The 25684-nt window shown below is 35.4% G+C and overlaps 2 protein-coding genes across 3 annotated transcripts; one reads left to right on the top strand and one right to left on the bottom strand.

Moving 5' to 3' along the window:
* Positions 1 to 573: 573 nt before the first annotated feature.
* alphaSnap (Alpha-soluble NSF attachment protein) lies at positions 574 to 11186 on the bottom strand. Of its 2 annotated transcripts, none has more exons than XM_019056743.2 (5): positions 10966 to 11186; positions 8852 to 9051; positions 7830 to 8095; positions 6529 to 6702; positions 574 to 3854 (listed from the first exon to the last, which is right to left on the bottom strand). In XM_019056743.2, exons 1-5 carry the CDS (start codon positions 11055 to 11057, stop codon positions 3705 to 3707), a joined length of 882 nt encoding a protein of 293 aa, XP_018912288.1. In that variant the 5' UTR covers positions 11058 to 11186; the 3' UTR covers positions 574 to 3704. The 2 variants fall into 2 exon arrangements, with proteins under 2 accessions (XP_018912288.1, XP_018912289.1); XM_019056744.2 differs by having other exon boundaries at positions 8852 to 9048; positions 10966 to 11183.
* Positions 11187 to 11315: 129 nt separating this feature from the next.
* Positions 11316 to 20773, top strand: Pka-C1 (Protein kinase, cAMP-dependent, catalytic subunit 1). Its single transcript, XM_019056742.2, has one exon. It carries the CDS (start codon positions 11843 to 11845, stop codon positions 12899 to 12901), a length of 1059 nt encoding a protein of 352 aa, XP_018912287.1. The 5' UTR covers positions 11316 to 11842; the 3' UTR covers positions 12902 to 20773.
* Positions 20774 to 25684: the final 4911 nt, after the last annotated feature.

Genomic DNA, 25684 nt, shown 5'->3' with positions numbered 1-25684 from the left:
TTTTTTTCTAGAAAAAAATTGTATTTTGCTACTTGGGTTAATGCAAAAAATTTCGAGTGATTATCATTACTAGGTGCTAAAAATATGACCGAAAAAAGTGTTGTCTGTTACGGCGACAAAACTATTCAAGTTATTGTGAAACCACCCATAGACACAACGATTGCACCAATTTGCACTGACTGCTCCCTCTTCATTTCTAAGAAAGGCTAGGTAGCCTAGGTAGCAGAAATCATGGTATGCGAACGAACGAACGAATTCCGAATGAATGGTGCTATTCACTTTTCTTTCATCAGGATGATTCTGCAGTCATTAGTGGGATATGGAAGCTCAGTATTTAGACAGTTCGAATTGTTTTTTCTAAACTCGAAGGCAACCATCAAAATGCAATTCTGGGATGAGCACAACTAATCTATTCTAAGAGGCAGGTGAATGGTAAATTTTTTAATCACTCTTGCAAGACTATCATGTAGAATTTCACTTTATTGAAATAATTCCGTTGGGTATTTGTATTATACAACTGAGAGCATTGCTCGCTGATATAAAAAAAAGAAGAAAAAGAAAATGACAGCAAAATTGGGGTATTTACCAAAATTGTGTTTACTATGCAGCAATAATAGGTAGGTTACAATTGAACCTGTCAACATGGGCTTGTCATCTTCTATCATCGACCAATTCATTCATTTACTCAGCTTAAGCAATGAATGGCACGAATGTTTCAGCAATGAGGAATTCTGAATCAACGCTGGAATGAAGTAACAAACTGGAATAGCACATATATTGATGAATGTACAATAACTATACAAACAGACTGATTATAACTTACAATAATGATAGTAGCTTAATAAACTACATTACTACAAATGAATACAGCAAAAAGACACAATATGAGACAAAAGATCAATACATACAGATGTTGCATGCTTGCCACAAAAGAGTCTTAAGGCTTGCAAAACGAAATGAAGTTCTTCAAAGTGAAAGGCTTTAACCTTTACCATTGTTCCAATTGATACATAACGTTGGATAGAAAATAGAAAAAATTGATTTCCTGCAGCTGATTACCAGGACATAACGAAAAAAAATTATCTCAGTTGATTTAAAGTGATTTGTGTCGCTTTCTAGCGTATACTGCATCGGTTGAGTAATAAATCTCTGCAAGTTTTGAATTTTTAGACAAAAACAGTACAATAGCCCCTGGAAATGGGCCCAAAAAATCATTCTCAACCAAAAAGTTGGTAGAAATCAGAGAAATGAAAGCAGGATTCTTTTTGGGATAAAACCTAGCATTCAATACAGAAGTCAATTACTCTATCAAATGCAAGTTGAAAATGATTTATTGGACTCATGCCCAGGGGCTATCGTCCTGTTTTAGGCTAAAATTCAAAATCTGCAAAGAATTTTTATATAATCGATCAAGCCAGAAACCAGGATGAATCTTCTTGGTTAGAGAATAATTAATTATTCCAAGACGAAACTTACCAAAAAAAATGCAAACGTACAAAAACAGTATTACAAGAACTTCTTGGGGAGGAAAGCGCCACTGGTTGTGCTTAATGAACTATTTTAGTGATGAACTCAGAGGCTTCTGATATGATCAGGGTTTTTAACAAGTGCTTGGCAGTTAAGAACCTGATCAGCTCATTTGAATTCTGCGCTTTTAGGAGGAAATGATACAGTCAATAGGGTTCAAAGATTAACATGTCAGCCAATACTAAGAAGGAAATCAAGACTAATGAGCTTCTTTTTTTCTCACATTAAATTGTGAGTTGAGACAATTTTGAATAATTGTTCATTTAGTACGTGCAATTCAGAGGACAAAAATATTTTAAATAGATGACTGCTAAAACAGATAATTTTTCTTGACTTTTTGGAAAGAAGAATTTTTACTTTTCTTGATATGTGACTGTCCACAGTAGGTAGAGGAGATATCAGAGTCAAACAGATCAAATACAGTTACTGATATATATGGGAATTTGTGGCATACATTTTGGCCCATTAATGTCAAATCAAATTTGAATTATGAAAGATTGGAATTTACAACTGAAAACTTGGGTTGGAGCGAAAGCGGTTTGGTTCAAGGTTTCCTCTACCATGTCTGAGGCTCAAAATTGTCAAATTATGATGCATTTTTTGCCCTCTTGTTAGGTGAAAATGAAATGAACCACTTGTAACTTAATGTTCTGGACAACAGAGAGAGATTTCCTTCTAAGACTCTAAAACCAAATTTTTAACCCCCTCTTGCCATCTTTGCTTGTGCGAATAAATTACCTCCATGGACCATGCTCCTTCTTTCAGGGACAGTCACATAGTACTTTACGTTTGAATATTTTCTCATGAATATGATTTTAGGCACCTTCATTTTTCAATGTCAGATTTTGGTTTGGATTTTTCATTTGTTCTAAAAATAAACGTAACCCTTAATCACTTATACACCTATGAATTATGTAATGCTATGGTACAGAGATGAAGCTAGACTACTAAAATAATAAAATGTTATCGATGAGCTAGTTACAATTTCTGTAATGGCAATATGGTTTTTGTTGGAATCAATTTGTATTCAAAAATTAAAATTTACATTGCATACACACTGCACCAGCTTAGCACTAAGACAGTGATTTTTATCGATCTAACTCCACTTTAATCACTATGTGTACAAAAGCCAGAAGTAGGAGATAGTAAATTCATTAACTTGAAAGAATCTATTAGTGCATTTACAAACGATTTCCTTGTGTAGCGATTTTAGAGTAAAGAGGAATCAAACTAGGGATTACAGTAAGATCTCGATTTGTTGGATTTCACAGGACTGACGAATCAATAAGTTAAATCACAATCCATTTACACCTTCAGGAAAAGCCATGAAGCTCTTGCAAGGGCATATTATGAATTTTAAGAAATAGAAGGAAAAAAGATAAAGTACATGAATTTTTTTACAACTTTTTGACAGAAGACTATGAGGTTCTTCAATAATACATATAAGAAAACAAAACAAATTACAACAGACTCTGGCACGAGGGGAATCTGCAAGAACAGCATCAGCCAAGATGATCATTACCGCAATGCATTAATACATATCTGCTGCGATAGGCAAGGAAAAAGGAGGAACAAACATTTCAACTCTTCTGACGAACATCCATGCATTAATGACTTTAATCAGTGCAAAGTAGAAGCATGCAAAGTAGTAATACAATGCAGTGATACGGGCCACTAAGTACGAAATAAAAATATATTTATACTATTCTCACAGGAACGGTGCTTTTGATCCAACATCCAAACCTAATGCACCTTATTTCTTCACGTTTATATTGTATAGGCATTAATAACATGCTTGATAATTTTGGTAACAACTGAACAAAAGAGAAACTTGCTCTAACAAATTAAATTACTATGAAAAACTTAGAATAAAAATGATAATTTGAAAGAAAAATAAATAAATAAAAAAACTGAAACACTATTAGTGTTAAGCTTTCAGCCAACAAGAAAATATCACAAAGAAAAAGGTTCAAAAGGATCGATTCCTGCGTTTAAAAATTGAATTTGCCATTGAATTCAAGACATCAAATTTAACAAGGTTTTAAAGTTTGCAAGTAGAAAAATTGCACTAGAAAATTAATGGACAAAACACAGGTATTTGGATTCTTTTTTTTACATATAAAATGTGTTGCCAAATGCAAATTGATGAGTACTACATTGCTTAGAATTGGAGTAATTCAACGCAAGTCAGGATTTTCGTTTACTTGTCTCTTGATGCGCAGTAGAATAGTTGTATACCATTGGTCTAGCCGAGAAATTGAGTCATAATCTTTAACAGCCTCTGTAAAACCATCTGCATTCTGTTCTTCCATATGCTCAATTAATACCTGAAAAAATCATATAAATAATTTAGTACTAGTGATAACAATGGATCAAAATACTGCCACGCTATGGAAGAACGCCTTACGAGGCTTCAGGCGTTGCAAAATTACCCTTGATAAGATATGAACTTTCAGGGAAAGCTTCCTTCTGTGAATGTTTCAGACAATTTTGTTTGCAATTTAAAATAAAATATCTGCAAATTTTAACTAAAAATACAAATAACTTCCCTCCAAAATATTCGTAACTAACCTCAAAATTACATGTATTATCCAGGTGAATTTGGGAACTCTTGAATGTTCTTACATTTTTCCTTCTTGGCACACCAGAGTAGATAATAGACGAGGTACAAATTGAAGCATTACATTCTCTCTTCAAAATTTCACTAAGAATATGATTTGCACATTGAATATTACTAAAAGTATCTCCTAAATAAGATATAAACGTTTCTATCGAGTACTGGTTATAAAAAATTTGAATTTGCCGCTCACAAGAAGGACCAGAGCCAACGTGAATCAAATGACGCACTGTAACAGTTTTAGCACTTCTTCTTTCTATTACAATAAATTCTGTTCATTTTCCTCTTAATTTAACAATTTTGTTCTCCCATGGGAGAGGATTACACATTCAGACAGACAAAAGCTTGGCACCACACAGTGTTAAAGAAAGAGGAAATTAACAAGGGGAACTTACGGACCTGCTGCCTCCGATTGGGCTGAATTTTTTTTTACAGACTCCATGGACCAATTCTAGAGGTCAATTAGAGCCGTTTTCCCGAATGCGCAATCGGAAGGGCGTAAAAAATTCCCAAAAGTTGCGTTATCGGCGTGTGATTTGGTCGTGTGGCGCGTGGCAACACTGAAGCAGCCTCTTGAACCGCTTTATCGGCCTGAGGGTTTCAGCAGAGTCCGGAGCCCTACTGCACAGGTGCTGGTTTCATGATAGTGATGTCCCGGGTTCGATTCCCGAGTGATTTGTCTACTTTTTATATTCCGCATGATCACGTGACATTTTATTTTTAATTCTTCATCCGCATTTATAAATCAAGCAGTTCCGATTACTATCCCCCCCCCTCATTTTACGTATATTTTCCCCCGATATTTATTCACATTGACCACCAATAACCGTATGAAACTTCATTGACATAAATTAATGAATTAAAAAGCAAAGGGCCAAAATAATGTGTCTCTTGGCGGTCCTTTGCATGCACATGGGTTTGGGGTTGCTCTTTGATTTATTTACACATTACATTTTTTTCCAGGAAAACATTGGGAGATAATGTAGTAACAAATGAGGTTTTCTTTTGCTTCTTAATTCATTAATTTATGTCAATGAAGTTTCATACGGTTATTGGCGGTCAATGTGAGTAAATAGGGGGGGGGGAGACACACGTAAAATAAGGGGGGGGTAAAGATCGAAACTGCTTGATTGATTTATAAATGCGGATGAAGAATTAAAAATAAAATGTCACGTGATCATGCGGAAAATAAAAAGTAGACAAATCACTCGAACCCGGGACATCACTATCATGAAACCAGCACCTGTGCAGTAGGGCTCCAGACTCTGCTGAAACCTTCAGGCCGATAAAGCGGTTCAAGAGGCTGCTTCAGTGTTGCCACGCGCCACACGACCAAATCACACGCCGATAACGCAACTTTTGGGAATTTTTTACGCCCTTCCTATTGCGCATTCGGGAAAACGGCTCAAATTGACCTCTAGAATTGGTCCATAGAGTCTGTAAAAAAAAATTCAGCCCAATCAAAGGCGGCAGGTCCGTAAGTTCCCCTTGTAAGCATTTTTGATGTCCCTGTGTCTACTGTTATATGCATGAGCTGGAAGGAAAAAAAGCTTTTATTTCCTGGGATGAACCGCAGAGGAGATATTTGCAAAAGTCTGCTGATAAATTTTCTCCATTTTGCAAAATTCAACATGGCAGCATACTGAGTACCAGACAATTTTTCTGAGGGTATTACAGGCAGTTTTGGACTTTTCAGCACCTAAGTATTGAAAAAAATTAGTTTGGTTTGAGGGACAGACCATGCCCTGAAAATTGTTGGGCAGTGCTATCATTGTAAATGAAAACTTTTTTTTAGAAAGAACTGGTAGACTCGACTAGTAGAATAAGATTTTTTTGTCTTCGCAAAATCTATCTTGGTTGGGGGAACAAACCTCCCCTAAACCCCCCAAAATATCTCAGAATTCCGACTTTTCCCATTTTCTCAATAAGGCTTGATTAAAAGGCTAAACTCCAAATAACCAATCTGGAAGCTCGAGAAAATTTTGTTACAGAAAAGCTGTGTGTGACTTTGGCCATGATCCGCGGCAATTTCAAGATGGGGGGCTTAAAATGTCAAAATATCTCAAATTCCCGCGAGAATGACCGTTTCCCCGCAATTTCTCGCCAATAATGCAGAGAAGGTGGGTAATATCATAAAATTGTTAATCCCTTAAATGATGGAGCATAACTTTTTCACTCGAGGAGTGGGCTAACCCCTCATGGGGAAAGAGGGAGGGCCCTTAGCAGTACCCACTCTACAAGATTGGTGGCTTCTTTTTTTTTATAATTTTGCTGCCCATTTTTGCACATAACGCTACTGCAAGGAACCCCTTGCTACCCCATGGTCTGTAGATGCTGCTGGGGATGGATATCTCTTTGTAAGGCTCTGGTTCAATAAAACTCACCTTTAACAGCTTATATTCACGGGAATCTTGAAATGCTGGACAGAGATCTACATATCGTTCCATTGCGTGCTGAGCGTTCAGAACATCTACACATAAATGACATAAGGCCGCACGGAAGAAGTATTCTTTGGCACCATACTTCAGAAGAGAACTCTCTAAGGAGGCTTTTGCAACCTGTGAAAGAAAGAATGACAAATTTTAATTCATCAATGGAGCTGTTGTATGATCCAGGACACCAACGTCATAAACGGTTCATGTAATTGAAGTTGGCAAATTTTGGTGAGATTATAAAAAAAATTATTACGTCTGACATCATAAAGCAGCCTTTTTCCATTAGAAATTTCAGAATAGTTAAAAGTAGAAGTATGGGGCCTTGCATTGTCCTTAAGAAACATACACATGACTTTGAGGTCACAGCACCTCCAGGAAATGTGCATTCTCAACTCTTTCAACACTCCTCTTGTATCCTGGGGGTAAGATTACCACTGAAGAGTGTTGCTAAGTAATAATGTATATAATTACCTGACAGTGTTTGATGACACGTAAGCATTGAGCCGTGGTTTTAGAGATGAATGAGGTGAGGGAAAATGACCACTATTACCCGAAGGCAGTCTACATTTCTTTTTTTATTCAAATGGACCACTAGACAAAGTACAAATTTCAGCATTCTGATACATGTTTCTGAACCAAAATTTCAAGTTGAACCTGATACCCACAACAAAAATTACCGAAATTAACTCCTTACAAAGATATTTAATGATTCTTGATGCGTGAATTCAAACCACCCGCTCATGAAAACTCAATGCTCTGCGTGATCGCGCGCTAAACGTTATCATGACAGTCTCTTGCGATATAAAAATCTGGAAACCTCAATCTTCACGCTTTGGCTCAGCTATAGCAAATTGATTACAGTTTGAACAACACACGGAGGGAAATGAACATTGCTCGATTGAGAGGCTTGCCGAAACCGTAGTTGTGCACGATTTGACTCATGTAGAGCTTTCAGTTTCTTGCGAGCGGGCAGTTCAAAATCTGCGTAACCAATGCGGAATGAAAAGGTGAGTATCTTCGTTAGGAGTTGGTTTCAGTAATTTTTGTTGCGCGAATCGTATTCTACGTGAAATTCTGGTTTAGAAACATGTATCAGAATGCTTGAATTCGTGCCTTGTCTAGTGATCCATTGTCACTCTGTACTACTCAACAATGCTAGCCCGGTTGCAGTGTAAATATTGTTGAGATCACCCTGATATGCGTATTAATCTTGATGTAACTGTTAATAACAGTATAGAAAAAAAAATTACCTGTTCATAAATTTGAATGGCTTTATCATAATTTTCCAGTTGAGCTGCATATTGAGCCACTTTTAGTTGACACTTATTTGCAGCAGAATTGCTTTCCTCTCCTTTGAAATAATCAGCAGCTTGCTCATAGTGGTGAACAGCTCGTTCAAGGTCTACCGCTTCTGTTTCATACATTTCTGCAATACTTTGATGATGTTTTGCTGCCATGGTGAATCTCCCCATATCTGTGTAAATTTCTATTGCTTTCAGGAGGCAGCTTGTTGCTTCTGTAAAGTCAAAAGGTAGAACATGAAATGAGTTTTTGGCGGGCAAAGAGAATTTAATGCAGTAAAAAAATGGAAGTTGAAAGAAAAAACGAGGAAAGGGAAAAATTGAAAAAAAGGAACACTCCATGCACGTGAGATCATTTAAGGTGTTGGGATGACAGTAAAACCTTGTGCTTTGGGTGAGCTGGGTGCCATGATTCCAGCATTGCTGATTAGTGAAAAGATCACAAATATCATTGATATGGAGCAAAACGCACAAAAATTAGGAATTTTTAGGAAAGACTGGGAGCATTTTAAAACCTAAGCTGTTTTAGCTCAGAATTCGAATGCCTTGAGCAATATCCAAAGTTTATGACAATTTTTCTTAATATTTTTTATTGTTTCACATGTTTAAGATGGAAAATTATATAAGGCCTTGTCCACTCAAGCATAAAAGTGAAACTTTGGGCAAACTTGTTCCAGGTACATCCAAATTTCGATAGTGTGGACAAGAACAAGATTTTATCAGAATACTAGATGCTATGGAGGACTTTCAGGGTCAAAGAATCTAAGGAGAGAACAGTTATTATTGACCAGCATCATTTAGCTAAACTTGTTGAGATACTTGCTGGGACTTTCTGTCGGTAGGTGATAGAGATTGGTTTCCACGTAAAAAAATGAACACCAGAGGCAATTTTGCAATATTGTTTGGTCAAAGCAATACCCCCATGACTCTATCCTAATATACTATAAAATGATTTTATCATATCTACGAACCATTTGGATCCACCTTCTTGTAACAGTTAGCTGCATCGACAAAATTAGTGGCTGCATCATGCTTGCTCCCCGCTTTGGAATGTAGTGATGCTGCTTCGCAAAAGGCACTACCTGCTTGGCCCCATTTCTTTGCCATTTTAAATAAGTTGGCTGCCCGCTGGTAGCACTCGATTGCTTCTTCGACTTTTGAGGATCCACTGCTAGGAAATTCAGCAATTTACAGTTAGTAAACTTACGGGAGTAGCAACTAACAAGTCAGCTTAGGTTTAATTTTTCAAGGAATAAAGGCACATTAGTTGATGAGTAAGAGGTTCGACAGGCAAAAAAAAGTAGTTGACTTTCAACCCTAAAGGCAACTGCTGCATTACCCTTGCTGCGAGCAAGAAATGCTTGAACTGTATGCAAGAGAAATTTCAAGTAAAGAGAGTGCAAAGTAGTAATTTATGTCAGGAGTGATAATCAGAAATCGTATGACTCCATTAAACAATCAAGAGTTAAACGTCTTGGAGAGAGCTTTCTATTTCAATAAATTCTGTTCATTTTCCTCTTAATTTAACAATTAATTAAGGTACCACTCCTTCTGCATATACAGTTTCACTTTTTTGTCGTAAATTTTTCCCTTTCTATTGAGCCTTAAAAATATTATTTTGTTCTATCAGGCTATGCCAACCATTGTTAAGTTATTTTCTTGTTGTTTATTTTATTTGGTTCTTCTGCATATACAGTTTCACTTTTTTGTCGTTAATTTTTCCCTTTCTATTGAGCCTTAAAAATATTATTTTATTCTATCAGGCTATGCCAACCATTGTTAAGTTATTTTCTTGTTGTTTATTTTATTTGGTTTAGTGACATATGCCACACAAGCTCACTTTTGGCAAATGGATATGTTGTGTTTTATTGTACTCATGTACTTGAATTTAAATTTTCGAAATAAATAAATCTTGAATCTTGAGAGTGGCCATGAACATATTTTTCTAGCTTTTCCTTTTTCATTGAAAGAAAATGTTGTATGATTTTAACACAGTTTCTTGACACTGTAATTTTTTTTTCAAGATATTTTTTTTTTTTTTTTGACTTAATCAATAAAAGAGGAACCTTCATTAAACGCAATTCTTCAATGGGCTACATTTATGTTAAAATAATTTAAAGAATTTTGAAAAATATCAAAGAAAAAAAATTAATTTTGAAAGTGACTTTGCAATATTTTCCTGGCAATTCCAAATGAATTTCATTCATCAAAAACAAATTTTTTCAATTTTTACACTTACGATGCTTACCGCAATTTGATAAGGTAAAGTCACAAATTGAGTACAGTTTTACTGTACAGTTACAGTATTTTCCAAGAAATTAATTGCATAGTCAAAAGCAGCAATCAAATGGGCAGTCCTGACAGTATAGTAAGTATATCTGACACGATACACATGCGCAGAGACTGTAGAGACAGCAGTGGGCCACTGTTGACAGACCACTTACTTAGCCTGCAAAAGTGTTGCTGGCACAGTCACACCATAGAGAAAAAAAAGGAGGTGTTTGCATCTTGAGGTTTGTTTACCCTATGACGTAGGTCAGTACAACCTGGCCAGCGAAATCCGGAATTCGAAGTATGAAAAACGGACCATAATGTCCCATTTTTTTGCTTAAATTAACTCATGATATAATTTCAAGCACTTCCTATATAATGACTTTTTTCCATAAATTACACCATTTCCAAGAAAATCGATGATAAACGTCGCTGTACCGACCTACGTCATCAAAAAAATTCCAAGATGCCCGAAATGCAAACACCTTTTTTTTCTCGATGCGGTCACACTGCTGGTGCGATGGCAGCTGATTGGCGCTTACATCATAGTCGGATGAAACCAGATTTGCCGAATGGGGCTCTGCTTGTGCGGATTACTGATTAGATACATTATTCGCAAGTTTAATCACACGCTTTACTGGACTTGTGATTCAACTAGAATATGACATACCAAAACAATGAGAGTTATAGACTGATAGTTTTCTGCTAGGAGGTCAGATATAATAATGTAGGCATAGCACCAGAAACTGAGTTGATCCATAGGACTCATTGTGTAAAAATAAGTTGAGTGATAACTGTACGAATGGCACCTTACCCAAATAAAGCTCCAAAAAAGCCTTTGGAGGAGTTCAACTTCTTATCGGCGTCAGCCATGAGTTCCATTGCTTTCTGCTCGTGCCCGGCCATTGTAATTTGATAATTTTCAATGAGACACTCGTAGAGAAATAGATTACTTCTGTAAAATGGACTTTCTAGTTCACACCAAAATTTTCGACGAAGCAAAGTGATGAATAGCCAATATTGACAAAATACTTTCAACATGGCACGCTAGAGAGCGCTTTATGGAGTAAGGATCAAAGCAACGTTGCCAAAACATCAGGTCAATCTATCAGGTCAACGATTCGCGTTTTAAAATGTTTATGTTATAATATTGAAAGTTTTCGCTCTGTTTCAATCATATTTTGTGCCCCTGAAATCTGAATCGGCACGTTTTTACTGCAGATCGAGTCTTGATTCCCATTTTAACGTGATCTCAAAACATAATTAACGAAGAATTAAATTTGTGATCAAAAACTAATTTAGTACAAATTGTAGCCGAAGAGAGCGCTTGTTTACTCTGTGAATCTACTCAGCATTCGCCATCTTAATGAATATGTTCGCCATTGGAAACCCGGGGAATTATTTGTGTAGTCTGTTACCAAGTGATTCGAATGATCGCAGTTGATTCTTATTAAGAGTTATTCAGTGTATTTATGAATCGGTGGACTAGAAATTTATAATGGAATTTGAGGGCGTAAGGTAGGTGGATATCTATCTAACAATTCACCAACTCCACCTACTGATAGTCAGCAGTCCCAAGGAAACCTAGAATTGGCTACCTACTTTCAGAACTCACAGTTCTGGTGGATTATTTAGTCGAAAAAACGTGAAACAAGTTGTTAGAAGCCCTGGAAGGCATAAAAGTCCTTAAAATGGGCAATGCCGCAACGGCCAATAAAAAAGGAGACTCAGCTGAAAGTGTGAAGGAGTTTCTAGATCAAGCGAAAGAAGAATTTGAAGAGAAATGGAAAAAGAACCCAACAAACACCGCAGGCCTAGATGATTTTGACAGGATCAAAACACTTGGCACAGGATCATTCGGCCGAGTAATGATAGTCCAACACAAGTCTACCAAAGAATACTATGCAATGAAAATTTTAGATAAACAAAAGGTTGTAAAGCTGAAGCAAGTGGAACATACATTAAATGAGAAAAGGATCTTGCAAGCGATCAGTTTCCCATTTCTGGTTAGTCTTAAATTTCACTTTAAAGACAATTCAAATCTTTACATGGTCCTGGAATATGTTCCTGGAGGAGAAATGTTTTCACATCTGCGGAAAGTTGGCAGATTCACGGAAGTTCATTCAAGGTTCTATGCAGCCCAGATCGTTTTAGCCTTTGAATACTTACATTATTTAGACCTTATATACCGTGATCTTAAACCTGAAAATCTGCTCATAGATTCGCAAGGCTATCTAAAAGTTACTGATTTTGGCTTTGCTAAGAGAGTTAAAGGCAGAACATGGACCTTATGTGGTACACCAGAATACCTTGCACCCGAAATTATACTAAGCAAAGGTTATAACAAAGCGGTAGACTGGTGGGCCCTTGGCGTTTTAGTCTATGAAATGGCTGCTGGTTATCCGCCTTTTTTCGCAGATCAACCTATTCAAATCTATGAAAAAATTGTATCTGGCAAAGTCAGATTCCCTTCACATTTTGGGTCAGACTTGAAGGATTTGCTGCGCAATTTACTGCAGGTTGATCTAACTAAGCGCTATGGTAATCTGAAAAATGGTGTCAACGACATCAAAGGACACAAATGGTTTGGGTCGACAGATTGGATCTCGGTTTTTCAAAAGAAGATCGAAGCGCCATTTATTCCTAGATGTAAGGGACCAGGGGACACTAGTAATTTTGATGACTATGAAGAGGAGGCTTTAAGAATCTCATCCACCGAAAAGTGTGCCAAGGAATTTGCGGAATTTTAAAGTTTTATTGTCATACATCAATTAACTTATTTGGACCAATTTCACGATTATGAAAGTGTCAACAGTCTTTGTAATCTGTGTAAGTCTCTCGTTTTTTAATCTTTGCAGTATTATCATATCAGTCCTGTGTATGTGATGTCATTTTCAGTATCGTGCGTTTTCTGTAAATGGTTGGAAATTGCTCTACTTTACTCATTTGATCAGCTGAAATTTTAAAGGAGCTATAATCTTGAATCATTTGAAATCAGTTTCGGACAGATTGTCTCTTTTCAATCTCAGCACAAGTAATAATTTCATTGAGTTGAACCTCAATTCATCTATTTTTTTATTTTTTTCTTGTTTCATTATTTTCATTTTTTTTTTTTCTTTTTCCAAGTATCATTATTGTGAAGTTGTTCATACCTTATTTAACTTGTATAACTTGATGCCATATCTTAAGCACATCACACATCCTAACCAAACAAGTAGCCACAGTGTTTTTCTTCTCTGTTCTCTCGTCTTATGATTTCTCTAATGAATATGCCAAGTGTCTTCCTTAAAATTAAAAGATTTTGTTTAGAACAAGATTGAAAAAATAACTGAGTAAAGTAAAATGTGTAAATATGTTTGTAAAAGAAATGGTAGGTAATTATTTACTAATATTAATCAAATTTGTAAATGTCTCCTTTTTCGGAGAATTTACGGACAAGAGCAATTCCAAGCTTTTAATCATTGATTTAAGCTGGATCAATGTAGTCATTTTGATTTCGTTTGTAATGAGTCCAAATTTAGCATTTTTGTGTATAGGTATAACCATCCCATAGTCCTGTTGTATCAAATAGTCTATTTGCAGTTCGCACAGCAAACTCAATTCATGCCATAGTCATTTGATCATGATTTTGCAAATATTATTGCTTTTTTCAAAGCACTTATTTCAGTTTTTGCATAGATTCTATGTGTTGTGTAAAGTTATCGATTAAATTGCATAGTTGATGAACTTGATTCAATCATACTGTCCATTAATTAAGCTGCCTTATTGCATAATGAGTAGGCCTCTACCTCCTCTGGTAAAATGCAATTCAAGCAGTTGTAACAAATTGTCACTTGATTTTTGTCACTGCAATTGAAATTTGTGAAAGTTTCGTAAATAATCTGACTAAATGTGAAGTTTTGATAATAATATTTGAATGCACCAAACGTAAGACGCGAATTTATGTAGTTGGTTCGATTTAGTCCTTAAAACTTAATTCCTTCAACAATGACTTCAGGAAATCATTGAAAGTGACTTCCTCCTCTTTTTCATGATTATGAATTCATCTTTATCAAATTAGCTATGATATTTTTGCCAAATCCTCTTTTTATCTTTCAGAAACAGTACATTCTTTGTGAGAATTTCTATCCAAACCTTATTGAAGGCTGAAACATTTTAGTCACTTCGTGATGTACCCAGAAACATTTTGAGAAGGACATGTTAGGTAGGGGAGGATGACCGCTACCCTGCTTCTCTATGGGCCTTCAAAACTTTAGGAGTACATCACTAACATAGCCCCCAAACCATTGTTTTAATATCTTACAATTTGACCAGATTTCTATACTTGTACCGTACACTCCTTACAGAGACTGAAATGTCAAGCTCCTCGTAATTGAATCAAAATTCCTCATAAACTTAATAAAAATTATGCGGTAACATCCTTTATAATTGTCTTGAAGATCATTAAGACTCATTAATTGTTGTGGATTGAGAAAAGGTAGTGAATTCCTTGACAATATGAATTAGTCCCCGCAGCATACAGTTAGAAAATTGTCCTGAGCTCTGCGTGTAAACTTAAAGTCAAAATTCTCTGCAAGGTTCAATATTCTCTGATTAAGAATCACACTTAAACCCTGTGGCAAATCTTTAGCCATTGCTGATGTATATTCCTTTGTGTATCCTACCGTCATCTTCTAAATTAACATTTTGTAAGACCAAGGTTAATTTTTTTCAAATAAGTTGTTATTTTTTATGTATTAGTAATGACTTTTCCACAGCATGACGTAGAATCAAGGGTGCATATGCTTCATGTATCATTTTATTACAAAACAAATGACTGAAAAGATGGCTATCTTAATTTTCCTTTTTCCAAGAGTCGCTGCTTAATACAAGTTTCCTTTACAGCTTTTTATTTTACGGAGCAATACCTTTAAAAGACAAACATAGTTAAGGAGAATTATTTCTATGTAAATTTACTAGCCTAAAACCTTGACCTCTTACTAACAATAGCAGAAAGTTGCATATAATTCTTTTTTTTGTCCATCCACTTCTAAAAAAATTTAGAGGTGCTCTTCAGAGAATTCTGAAAGTCCAGAAGATTCTGCAGCCATGCCTTGAGTTGTGGAATATTCTCTCCTTCATTTTTCCCTTGCTGTCCTCTTCCTCTTCATATTATCGTTTCAATAGGTCATTCAAGTAGAGCAGGGATTGAAATTATTACTTGATTCCAACTCTGACCCAATACCCCGCAGGCGATGACCACATCAGCCTTTCTAAAATTGAGGATTATAGAGCAAGATGATGTGATGTGCGAAATGGTGGCTGAATTTTCTCTAACATTTTAAGGCGATGAAGTATGAGAAATAAATGTATGTCTCTACTTGCATCCTTAAATTGCTTTTGAGTGGCTGTCAGGTAGTTTTAAAGCATCATACCAATAATAGATTTGAAAATTAAATAGCCTCCCTTTCATTCTGTCCTTCACATTTTCATTTTTCAGTATGATGATCAAATATAGTATCAAATGAGGTAATTTTATCTTTTTTAAGTAACTCACTCTGCAAAGGTATTCAGCCTAAATTTGAAAATCCGTCTACTTCAATGGTCTATTGTCAACTATTTTCCATCAATAACTAACTGTCTCTTTCCCTCATCCTTTTGTACATTTTGTAAATTGAACTAAACCAGTGACAACTTATACTCCAACCGATTTAAAAGGAGTTAATTTTTCTGTTATTCATATAATGTATTTAAATTTGGCAGTTCAAAGAGCAAGTCTCTTAAGAAAGTTCTGACGTCGAGAAGATCCAGATCCTTTGATTCAAATTTTATAGGATTTCCCACTTTGTACTTTTTATCGCTAAGTATAATTATGTGTTTCAACCCTCATGACAAAGTAGTTGCACACCTATTTAAAGAAAAATGGTTGTTGTGATGAACAATGTTTTTGAGCTCAGGCTTGTCATTACTTTTAATCAATTCAGTGACTGCATTGCAGGTTTCCTTGATATATCAATGTTTCTTTTCAAGTAACAGTTTCGATCAAAATACATTTCCCTGCCCAAATTTCTGAAAATAAAGCAATCAAGGCGGTCTGCCTCATTTTGCTGAGAGACATAGATATATTGAAAGAATTTGTGGTGTATTCACTTGGTCAGTCAATTGCATTAATCCTGCAAGAGGCCTGATGCTGGTTCATTGAAGTTTTCAAAATTTCTCAAGTTTGGTGAATCTTAAACCTTTTGTATCTATTAGAACACAAAATTAATCAGAAATGAGAATTCAAATTTTTCTGGAACGTCCTCCTTCTCTCATCCCCAAAATACACCAGAAAATGAAAATTATAATAATCAAAAATATAGTCAGAGTTTTGATTGTAAAGTAGTTTTTAAAATTTTGCATCTCTTGAGAGAAGTGCCCTCCTCCCGCCTAGCCTTATTTTCCCATTATTTCCAGGCAAGAGACACCAATCCCCCGGAGTTTACACCTGTCAGGGTTTTCCTTGGAATTAAATTTGTGAAAGGGGTAAAAAACTATCTCATCCCTTGGAGCTTCAATCATACTGCGGCTCCTAGAATTTATAAGCATCTTGTAAAGCCACCTAGACTAGAGTTGAACACATGACCTCTCTGCAGAGAAAGGTGAAATAAATAATGACCGTGTCTTTTCTTTATCTTATTTAATCATTTTCTTTCTGTGGTTCAACAAGTACTCAGTAGAAAGAATGAATTGTTCAGTCCCTAATTTTATTTTTTAATCTACCATGTTTTGTACAGCTAATTCCCTGTTTCACCAACAAAGTATTCTCTGTTTTTGAGAAAAGAACTTGCCATGTTTTAAGCTGTTGCTTCACATTATTTTATTTGTCTATTTTTAGCAATGGGCGGGGGAAGGCTCCGAATAGTCATTGGGCATCGGTGAGGAAGATCCCATATCAAAAAAGAGATAAAAGATCACAATAAAATGTAAAAGAATTCAATGATATTGTGTTACTACTGAATTGAATGTACTCAATAGAACTACTGCTCTCCATCTTGTTTTGTTAAATGCTCATTACAGTATTCTGTATGTTCTTGCTACTATTCGAAGCATGTTCTCTTGAGGAGAATACGTTTCCTGTCTAGGATTGTCTTGGTCTTTTAAAACTCTCAGCCAAGCACTGTTGCTCCTCTTTTTTGTTGTTTGGTTATTTTTCTTAATCGCTTTTAATTTATGTAGCGGGAACGAAAGAGATCATGCTGCCTCAGCTTCCTGAAATTTTAAAAGCTGTGTTAAAATTTATTTTTTTGCCCTCTCCCCTCCTTCCAATCAATTAACTGCAATCTGATGTTTAAGGCCAAATTTTGAGTCTTCTTAAACCTAACAACCAGTCGATACCTACAAGGTGTGTTGGTTAAGTAAATCAATTGTGAAACTGCCAAAACGTGCATCTTAATTGCGGTGGCTGAAAATCTCTGCCATTATTTTATTTCATTGAAGAAGAACGAACCAACACTATATTTTTTTAAATTTTCCCAGAGAAGACGACCCAGAAAGGTCTTAAAGGAATGACGTCAAGTGTTTTTCCATTTACTTAGAAACTAAGTATGACCAGTAGCCTGCAGCATCGCAAAAATAGATACCCGATTTTGCTATTTCACAGTCGAAATGTTGTGAAAACACTCACACTGTTAACAATTCAAAAAAATTTCCCTGTTTCATTCTTCTGTAAAAACATTATACATACTTTAAGATGTTGATTGATATTTTCATGGAATATGCTCTTGATAGAAAGTAGAAAATTTTTCTGATCGATCTTTTATAACTGACGCTTCATTAAGTATTTAAAAATTTCCATGTCATGAAGATTAAAATATAATGATGCTAAACAAAATTTCTGTCTAAAACAATCATTACTCATGATTTGAAAGTGTCATGCACACTTCTTACCATACAACCCCAGAAATATTTTGAGTGCTAGAGGTTTCTCCCAATTTCTTAGTTTTAATCAAGGCATGAACATCAAAGTTATGATACCACTATATCTAAGAAGGTTCTACTGATGAAAGCCTAGCAATTTGATGTATCTTTTGATCATTTCTAAATTTGTGGATCTTTTTTAAAAAATCTCGGAGACTTCAATTAATTTGCAGTATGTCGGGTTGGTTTTTTTTTTCTTTTTTCTTTTTTTTTTTGTTAGTTGTCTTAATCAATAGAACAACAGCTATTTGAATCCTCTTAAATTCCACCCCTTCTGTATGAAAGAAACCAATCCAACAATTACAATTTGGAGGCGGTTTTTTATCTTTTTTCAAAAAGAAAATCTCGAAGTACTGCTCTTTGTAGTCTTCAAATAATTACAAGCATTAGTAAAGTTTAATGAAGAAATGACTTTGAAAATATTGCTGAAGTGAAAATGAGGAATCAAAAATGAAAATTGTCTAATTTTTTTAGTGGGCTGTTTCTGCAGAGTTACTCCAAATTCTTTTAAGTATAATCAAATTTCATTTACATAAACACACCTGACATACCATGGAATCATGAGTTTCACGGATTTTTCAACAATTGCATTAAGAATAATTATGAGTTATCAATTGGCTGTTGGATCACTAACCGCACTAAATCTATTGCTTAATTACGTCAGATCCACTCTCCTTATTATAGAAAATATCAGGGTCTCCTCAATCTCCAGGAGCATGCAAGGAACTTTGTAATAATGTAGCAAAATTTAGATAAGCGCCTCTGTCTGTTTTTATGCAGATTTGTAATTGAAAAGTGAAAAAGATTAATGTTAAAATTGTTCTAATTTTTTTTTATATATATTTCTCTTTTTTGTTTGTTATTTTTTCTGATTTCATAAAAGTTATTCTCTTTGTTCCCATTTTCTCAAAATTGATGCTTGTCTGAAGTAGGTGTTTTCTTTTTTCATAGATTTATTTATAAGTTATTATCATTTGTTTACTCTTTATCATCATCATTATTATTATTATCATTACTTTTGTTTTCTCTCTCTCTCTCTTTCTCTCTCAATCTTTTTCCTCCTCTCTAAATGATTTTAAAATAAATAATGCCTCGCGTCTCAAATTGAGTTGAACGTTTTTTGAATAAGGTAGTATAGACTACTTATCTCTTAAATGTTCTTTGAGGTATTGCAAGCTGCATTGTTCTCCTTTTCTGATTCAGCAAGTCCTTTTTTGTTATATTGTTGTTCTTGTTGCCTCCTCCCCCCCCCCCCAATTTTAGTTTTTCACTCTTCATGAGCTTTCTCATTTCTTAATGAGTGTCAAATACATAACCAATGTCTTTGTGATGGTGAAGCAGAAGGTTTGCTGCTGAGGACAGAGAACCAGTGGGCCTCATCCAATGTGAAGAGATACGAAACTTTTCGTACCCATCTGGTCGAGAGTTCAGTTCGTAAGCCATTAAGGTCTCTGAAGACTAAAGAAAAGGAAGCAGTGTTGCTTCCGTACACTCAACGCTCATAGCTTGACACATAACTGATTTCTGTGATGAAAATGTTACGAAGCTATAGAAATTTCTTGTGTTTGGGTAAAAGGGTTCAAGTCCTTTTCCAGAAATATCAAAAAGTGAACATGAATGCAGTATTATTGTAATCAAAATTAATAGAAATGCATCTGGAAGTCTTGGAAAAATTTTATCTTTGATCCTCCCTCTTTTTATCTTCTCTCCCGAAGTCCCCGATAAATGTTCTGTCATAACTTGGGATGCTTAAGATTCTTATTAAATCCCAGCTGATATCTGAAGTTTTACAAAACTCATAGAATTAACCCCATTAGAAAAATTATTAGTGAAGAATTTGTTTTTCAATCTTAAAACAGGTATCAAAATTTCTTATCTCAGAATAATTTGAAGAAACCTCACCGATATATCCTAGAGGACATGACTTTATTAGAGAGAATAGAGCAACCCTAAGTTCATAAATTTTACTGATTGGTTTATCTTCTTAACATATACTAGCCACTCTCAAAAGCACGACTCTTACGGGATGGTGACTTATCAAAAAAAATTCCTCACTTCGCACTTACACATTGTGTGTGCACCTATTCAGGTATAATGCAGTGTTCGTTTTAGGTGTTAATTTTAATTAGCATCTCATTGTATGACACCTTTTGCCATTTTTTATCCTCGAATTTGCCTTGGTACGCTCTGAAAGCTTCCTAAAGTAACTACCTTTTCATCACTGAATGTGAGCCGAACCCTAGGTTTGGAAGCAAGATCTGCGCTGCTATTAAAGATTTCTATTATTCTAGAGATTTCCTGTGCCATGAATTTCTTTGTTAACTCATGTAATTATGCATACGTTAATCAACGTTTAGCGGGTATTTTCGTAATTTGGATAATTCTCAGCTATTACTTTCTTTTTTGTTTTTCATGGAAAAGTCAAATAATGGACTTCAGCCCCCTTGCTCAAGCAATAGAGAATCAATGTAATTCGTTACTTTATGTCAGGGTCGGTTTAAGCAACTGTAGTGTTATTTTAAAATTACTCTACAGTATTACGTATTGTATTTATAGCATTTCACAACAAACTTGTTTGATCAGTCAAGATGACTACGCTGCTTTAAATCCCTCACCTTTTTATGGGAAGTAATCTTAAAATTTCTGTTATTTGTAAAAGATAAAAATGCATAATAACACGGTGATCTGTGTATCCTTTTTTTTCAATTCAGGTACCTCTCATGCAATATCTCCATTTTTTTTCTCTGATAATAATTTTATCATGGGATCAAGTATATTAGAAATCAGTAAATCATTCACCATTAGGACTGGGATCTTCTTTGAAAGGAGCGAAACATCAGATTCAGTCATTTTTAGCAAAAATGAAATCTGGAATGTCCATAAGTAATGACAGAAGTAATCAACGAAAAATGTAGGGAAATTTTTTTTTTTACATCTGATAAAAGAAAGAAAATATTTAAAACTGCTGTTCTCGTTCTCTGTTTGTCATAATTTTTAAGTTTTTAAAGTTGCAGCCGGAGTCTCGAAAATTTGACCTTAAGTACTCAAGCAGTCATTTTTAGTCAGTCTTATTCAGGCAGTACACGGAGTGATTCAATAGTCCTGCACCACCCAACAATCCCTAAGAGTTTTTCCTCTTTTTAGGGTGGTTTCCCTAAAATTTTGGGATATCCCCAAAGTTATAATCCCTTTGATCTAGGAGCGCTCAAAAAATGTTGAGTCTCCATCTCAATGTATTTAAAAGTTAAAGAGGCAATTCCTGATGCTGGTGATGCAGTACTTTTGGATCATCCTGTACATAATCTCTCCTTAATAGCAATGACCTCTTAGAACATTCTTCATAACCTCTTAAAAAAACTGTTAAAATTTGCGCACTAGGAAACCCTTTTCGCTATTTTTTCAAGTAAAATTTAAAGGAATAGTGTTTAAAATAAACTCTTAAATATCAATGTAGTTTTGTAACTTTTTTTTCAAACCTTTTTAGCATTGAAGAACCACAGTCCGGGGGGGGGGGGGGGGGACTTTGGGGACATAGCGCATTAGTGCAGGTTTTGAAATCTTGAGAAATATGTGTTTGAAAGGCTCGAAATTTCATGAATCCTCATGGCGGAAAGAAAGTGCATACTGACTCTTTGATGCTTAAAAACTGGGAGCAAATTTTTCACGGAATGTGCATTAAGATTAGTTTTACTTGAAATTATATTAATATCTCAATTTTTTCAAAAACTGCTCTTATGCGCCTTCTCTAAGCCCCTCAGTTTATATTTTAAGAGTTTTTTAAACACATTTTACTTAAATTTTACCCTTCATACTTGTATTTTACTTTCAAAAAAGTAGCCGGAAATGGCTTCCTAATAACAGAATTTTATTAGTTTTTTTAAGAGTTGTTGGTCAGAATGCAGAATGACGTATCTCTATTGTGTTGTTTCAAGATTTCTGCTCCTATTTTATTTTTTAACGAGAAACAGCCCTAAGTACCTAATAGCTTGGAATTTATACCTACAGCATATTCTGCCAACAGAGAAGAAAAATGAAGGTAGTTTTCAAGAAATAACATCGACAAGTTTTTGAAGGAAAAAATAAAGTATGACTGGAAGTCTGCAACATCGGAAACAGAGATGCAAGGATTTGCACTTTGCCCATTGATAAATGTTTTCCATACAAAGGTTACAATATGTTCTAAATATTTAACTCCTATTATTATTCGTGAAAATGCCTCAATAAAGGATTGGCCAATTTTAGTGTCCGATCTAGAGTTTTACGTTCGCAGTCCTAAGTGTTAATAATTGGCAGCACTAATCTTACTCACCTAAAATTGTCTATTTTTTGCCTGCATAATTTAGAGTGTCATTGACAAAAAATTGCCAGATTTTTTTTTTTTTAAGTAGCTGTGGATTCAGCATTTACTTGATTGGAGGTAACTAAGCTAACATTAACCCTATCAAATTCAGAAAATCCTCCATTACCTACTTAATAATTTTTTAGATCCTTAGTAATATTTAACGTTTTCAAGTCCTGAAGCAGTAAGCAGGAGGTGACTTCGGCAGAATTTCGGTTCCGAAACCACGAAGTAATTCTCTCATTAAAAGAACAGCATTTTTTTTTTCTTCTTTTTTTATTGAATGCTGCAATATTGCCGATCGTCTGATCCCTGCCTCAGCTTTTCATGGATGAGGTATACCTACATGAGTAACTGAATAGTAAGCTAGCCTTTTGAAATTTGGACCGCATTAAACAGAAAGGAACCAAGCCACATCCGCTATTGCCAAATTTAATTGGGCAATTTAATTTTTTACATGAAAACGGTTGTGTGGATTTTCGTGCAAATTTCAGTGAAAACTCTCCGAGGTGCAAGACAAATTCCTTAAAATTATCAAAGAAATCCGAACAACTGTTCTCTCGTAAAAAATTTAATTGCCCAGTTAAACTTGGCAATCGCTGATGTGGCTTGGTTCCTTTCTGTTAAACTCGGTCCATTTCATCCTGATCTAAAGTTCAATGTGGATGAGTTAGACGAAAAAAAGGATGTTGTATCCATTGTGCCAGAGGTCTATTTCCTCTTGAGACCAAGTACCTACTTCCGAAGTTGATAGTCACAATCCCCCGTACGGTAAGTAAAATTCTATTAATCTCAAATTCCTCAGTAGGTGCATTATGGCACAGTTCATGGAGACTTCAGAAAAGAGTACATTAAAATCTAGTAGACGGCTTGAAACAAAAAGTATCTCCCCCTTTGCTGCGCTTGCTTTTGTCTGTTCATATTAAGGCATTATAACAACAGGGATATGCCAGAAGTGTATATTTCTATTGGCAGCATAGTAGACTTCCAATCATACTTCATCTGCTAGACTGTTGCTTGAAAACTTAGATGACTATTCTTCTTCGTATGAAAATTTCAAGCCATGATGCAACGTCAGCTTCTTCTAAATAATAAAATTGACTATCAGATGATAAATTGAGTTCTCTTGAAAAATTTGTATTCTTCTTGCAACCAATAAAATTCAGTGTATCTCCAGAGACATACCCTCAGTAATCTATCTAAGCAGGAATATTCTGCTACTGAAAAGTTGGAACCCTTCCTAGACCTACATGTCCTCATACAGTGAATCAATTTATTTTAGGGGCAAATTTACAAGACTGGTTCAAATATCAACATAAAAAACGATCAGTGTATAACGGAAAAATCAAAGGCCTAGCTTTTATGTATATTTAATAGACTGTCAGTAAACAGACGTTGGACTGGTAAATATTTATGAAAATTTGAAGAGGATAAGGTTTCTCAACCCATGAAATTCAAAGAGAATCTTACTGATCACGACAGCATTTGCTTACGTTGATTTAGGATGGAATGATCTCCACAGCATTCTGAGAACATTAAACTTCAAACAATTTTTTTTTCAAAATGCCTTTGAGAAAAGCAGGGCCTAAAAATGAGTCGTTGACTTTCTTTTCATTCATTTGATGATAGAGATACACAAAACTTACAATTGATCAACAAGGCGAACTTCAGTCTGATCTCCCCGGCCAGCAAGGAAAGGAGATCTTTCTTTGGTCAACAAAACGGTGTTAGAACTTTAGTAAATGCTAGGTCAAGTGTTGAAAGATTCTCTTATTCCCTTTTTTCTGAAATTGGCACTAAGACAATTAATTCGACACTTGGGCTCTGACAGTTGCAAGGAACATCTGAACATAAAACAACAAATTAAATTCAGCATCGAAACCCTTTCGAATCTGAGCAATTTCCTCAAAGACTTCTCGATTGGTGCCATGTTCAAAAACCAAAAATCGCCAAGTAAGCATTGTGCATATCGAAAGCTGACAAAAAATACCACATAAGTAACAATTTTGGCAAAAACGAGTTAGCAACCTTGCTGTGTTCAACAATATACAATACGCAGCCTGATGATTTAAGTTTTTCCTAAATTCTGTAGGGGAGCACTTCTATGACACTGTGATGTATTGAAAAATTGGCTAAGTTTTCTCTTCGTTCTGCAAAATCATCAGTTCACAGGTTGGCGGTATTGCACGTTGGCCATCGATATACAATCAAAAAGAAGTTGGTTTTTAATTCTCAACTGGAGTGTGCTTAGAGTTTCAACTTACTACATCCCTTTACAGTTAATTGTGGCATTTTCGAAGTCCCTTGTTGAGGTCTTTGATTGGGATATGGGTGTCGTTAGCTAAGTTGACGGTTGTTTACTTTGGTTTGCAGGCGTTTTCGCGTCACTACTATCCACATGAAAACATCTGGCTCTCTCAGAAGCAGGAACACAAGCTTGGATAAGTTTTTTAATACTTTCAAACCTTGTAACACTTTAATTTTAAGCCACACAGAAATCACAACCACTAAAGTCGCAAATCATAACTGATGGGTAGTTTTTTTACGATACAATCATGAAGCTGATGTTTTCAATGTGGATAGTAGCGAACGCAGCTTCGTTCAGAGGCCTAAATTCGTTGTTGGCACCGGCAAACCGAAAGTAAACAACCGCCAACTTAGCTAACACCTCTATATGACTTCACTTAAAATTCAGGTATTTTTAGGTATTAGTAAAAAATACATCAATTATTATTTCCATCAGCAAAACGTGAATCTGATTTCCAACCATCTCCAAATCGTCACCCTCCGGCCGAAGTATCACAAGCGCCATGCGACGTTTCAAAATTTCTGCCGCCACTTTATTTTTTTACAGAGAAATTATTTAAGAAAGCTGTCCATAAATTTCACTGAATTTTATCGGCAGCACATAGAAAATTCAGTGCAATTTTGGGACGGCTTTCTTAAACAATTTCTCTGTAAAAAAATGAAGTGTCGGCGGAAATTTTGAAATGCTGCATGGCGCTTGTGATACTTTGGCTAGAAGGTGACGAGCATTTGAGATTACTTTCTCTTCAAGGGCCAGATACACCCGCACACTAAACGTGCAACTTAACCCTAACAGTGGTATTCGATTCTACTATGAGCAAGTTGCAATCAAGTTGAAGATTGCCAAACACAAACGGACGCCTAATCGTCTAAGGAAACTCGTCTTGCTTGCAGGTGTATCTGCGCCTTGAAAAAAGGGGCTCATAGGTACCTGCCTCTTTTGCAGAAA

Source organism: Bemisia tabaci, chromosome 5, assembly GCF_918797505.1.
Source record: "Bemisia tabaci chromosome 5, PGI_BMITA_v3".
Lineage (NCBI taxonomy): Eukaryota > Metazoa > Arthropoda > Insecta > Hemiptera > Aleyrodidae > Bemisia > Bemisia tabaci.
This window is presented reverse-complemented; position numbering and strand designations above follow the sequence as displayed.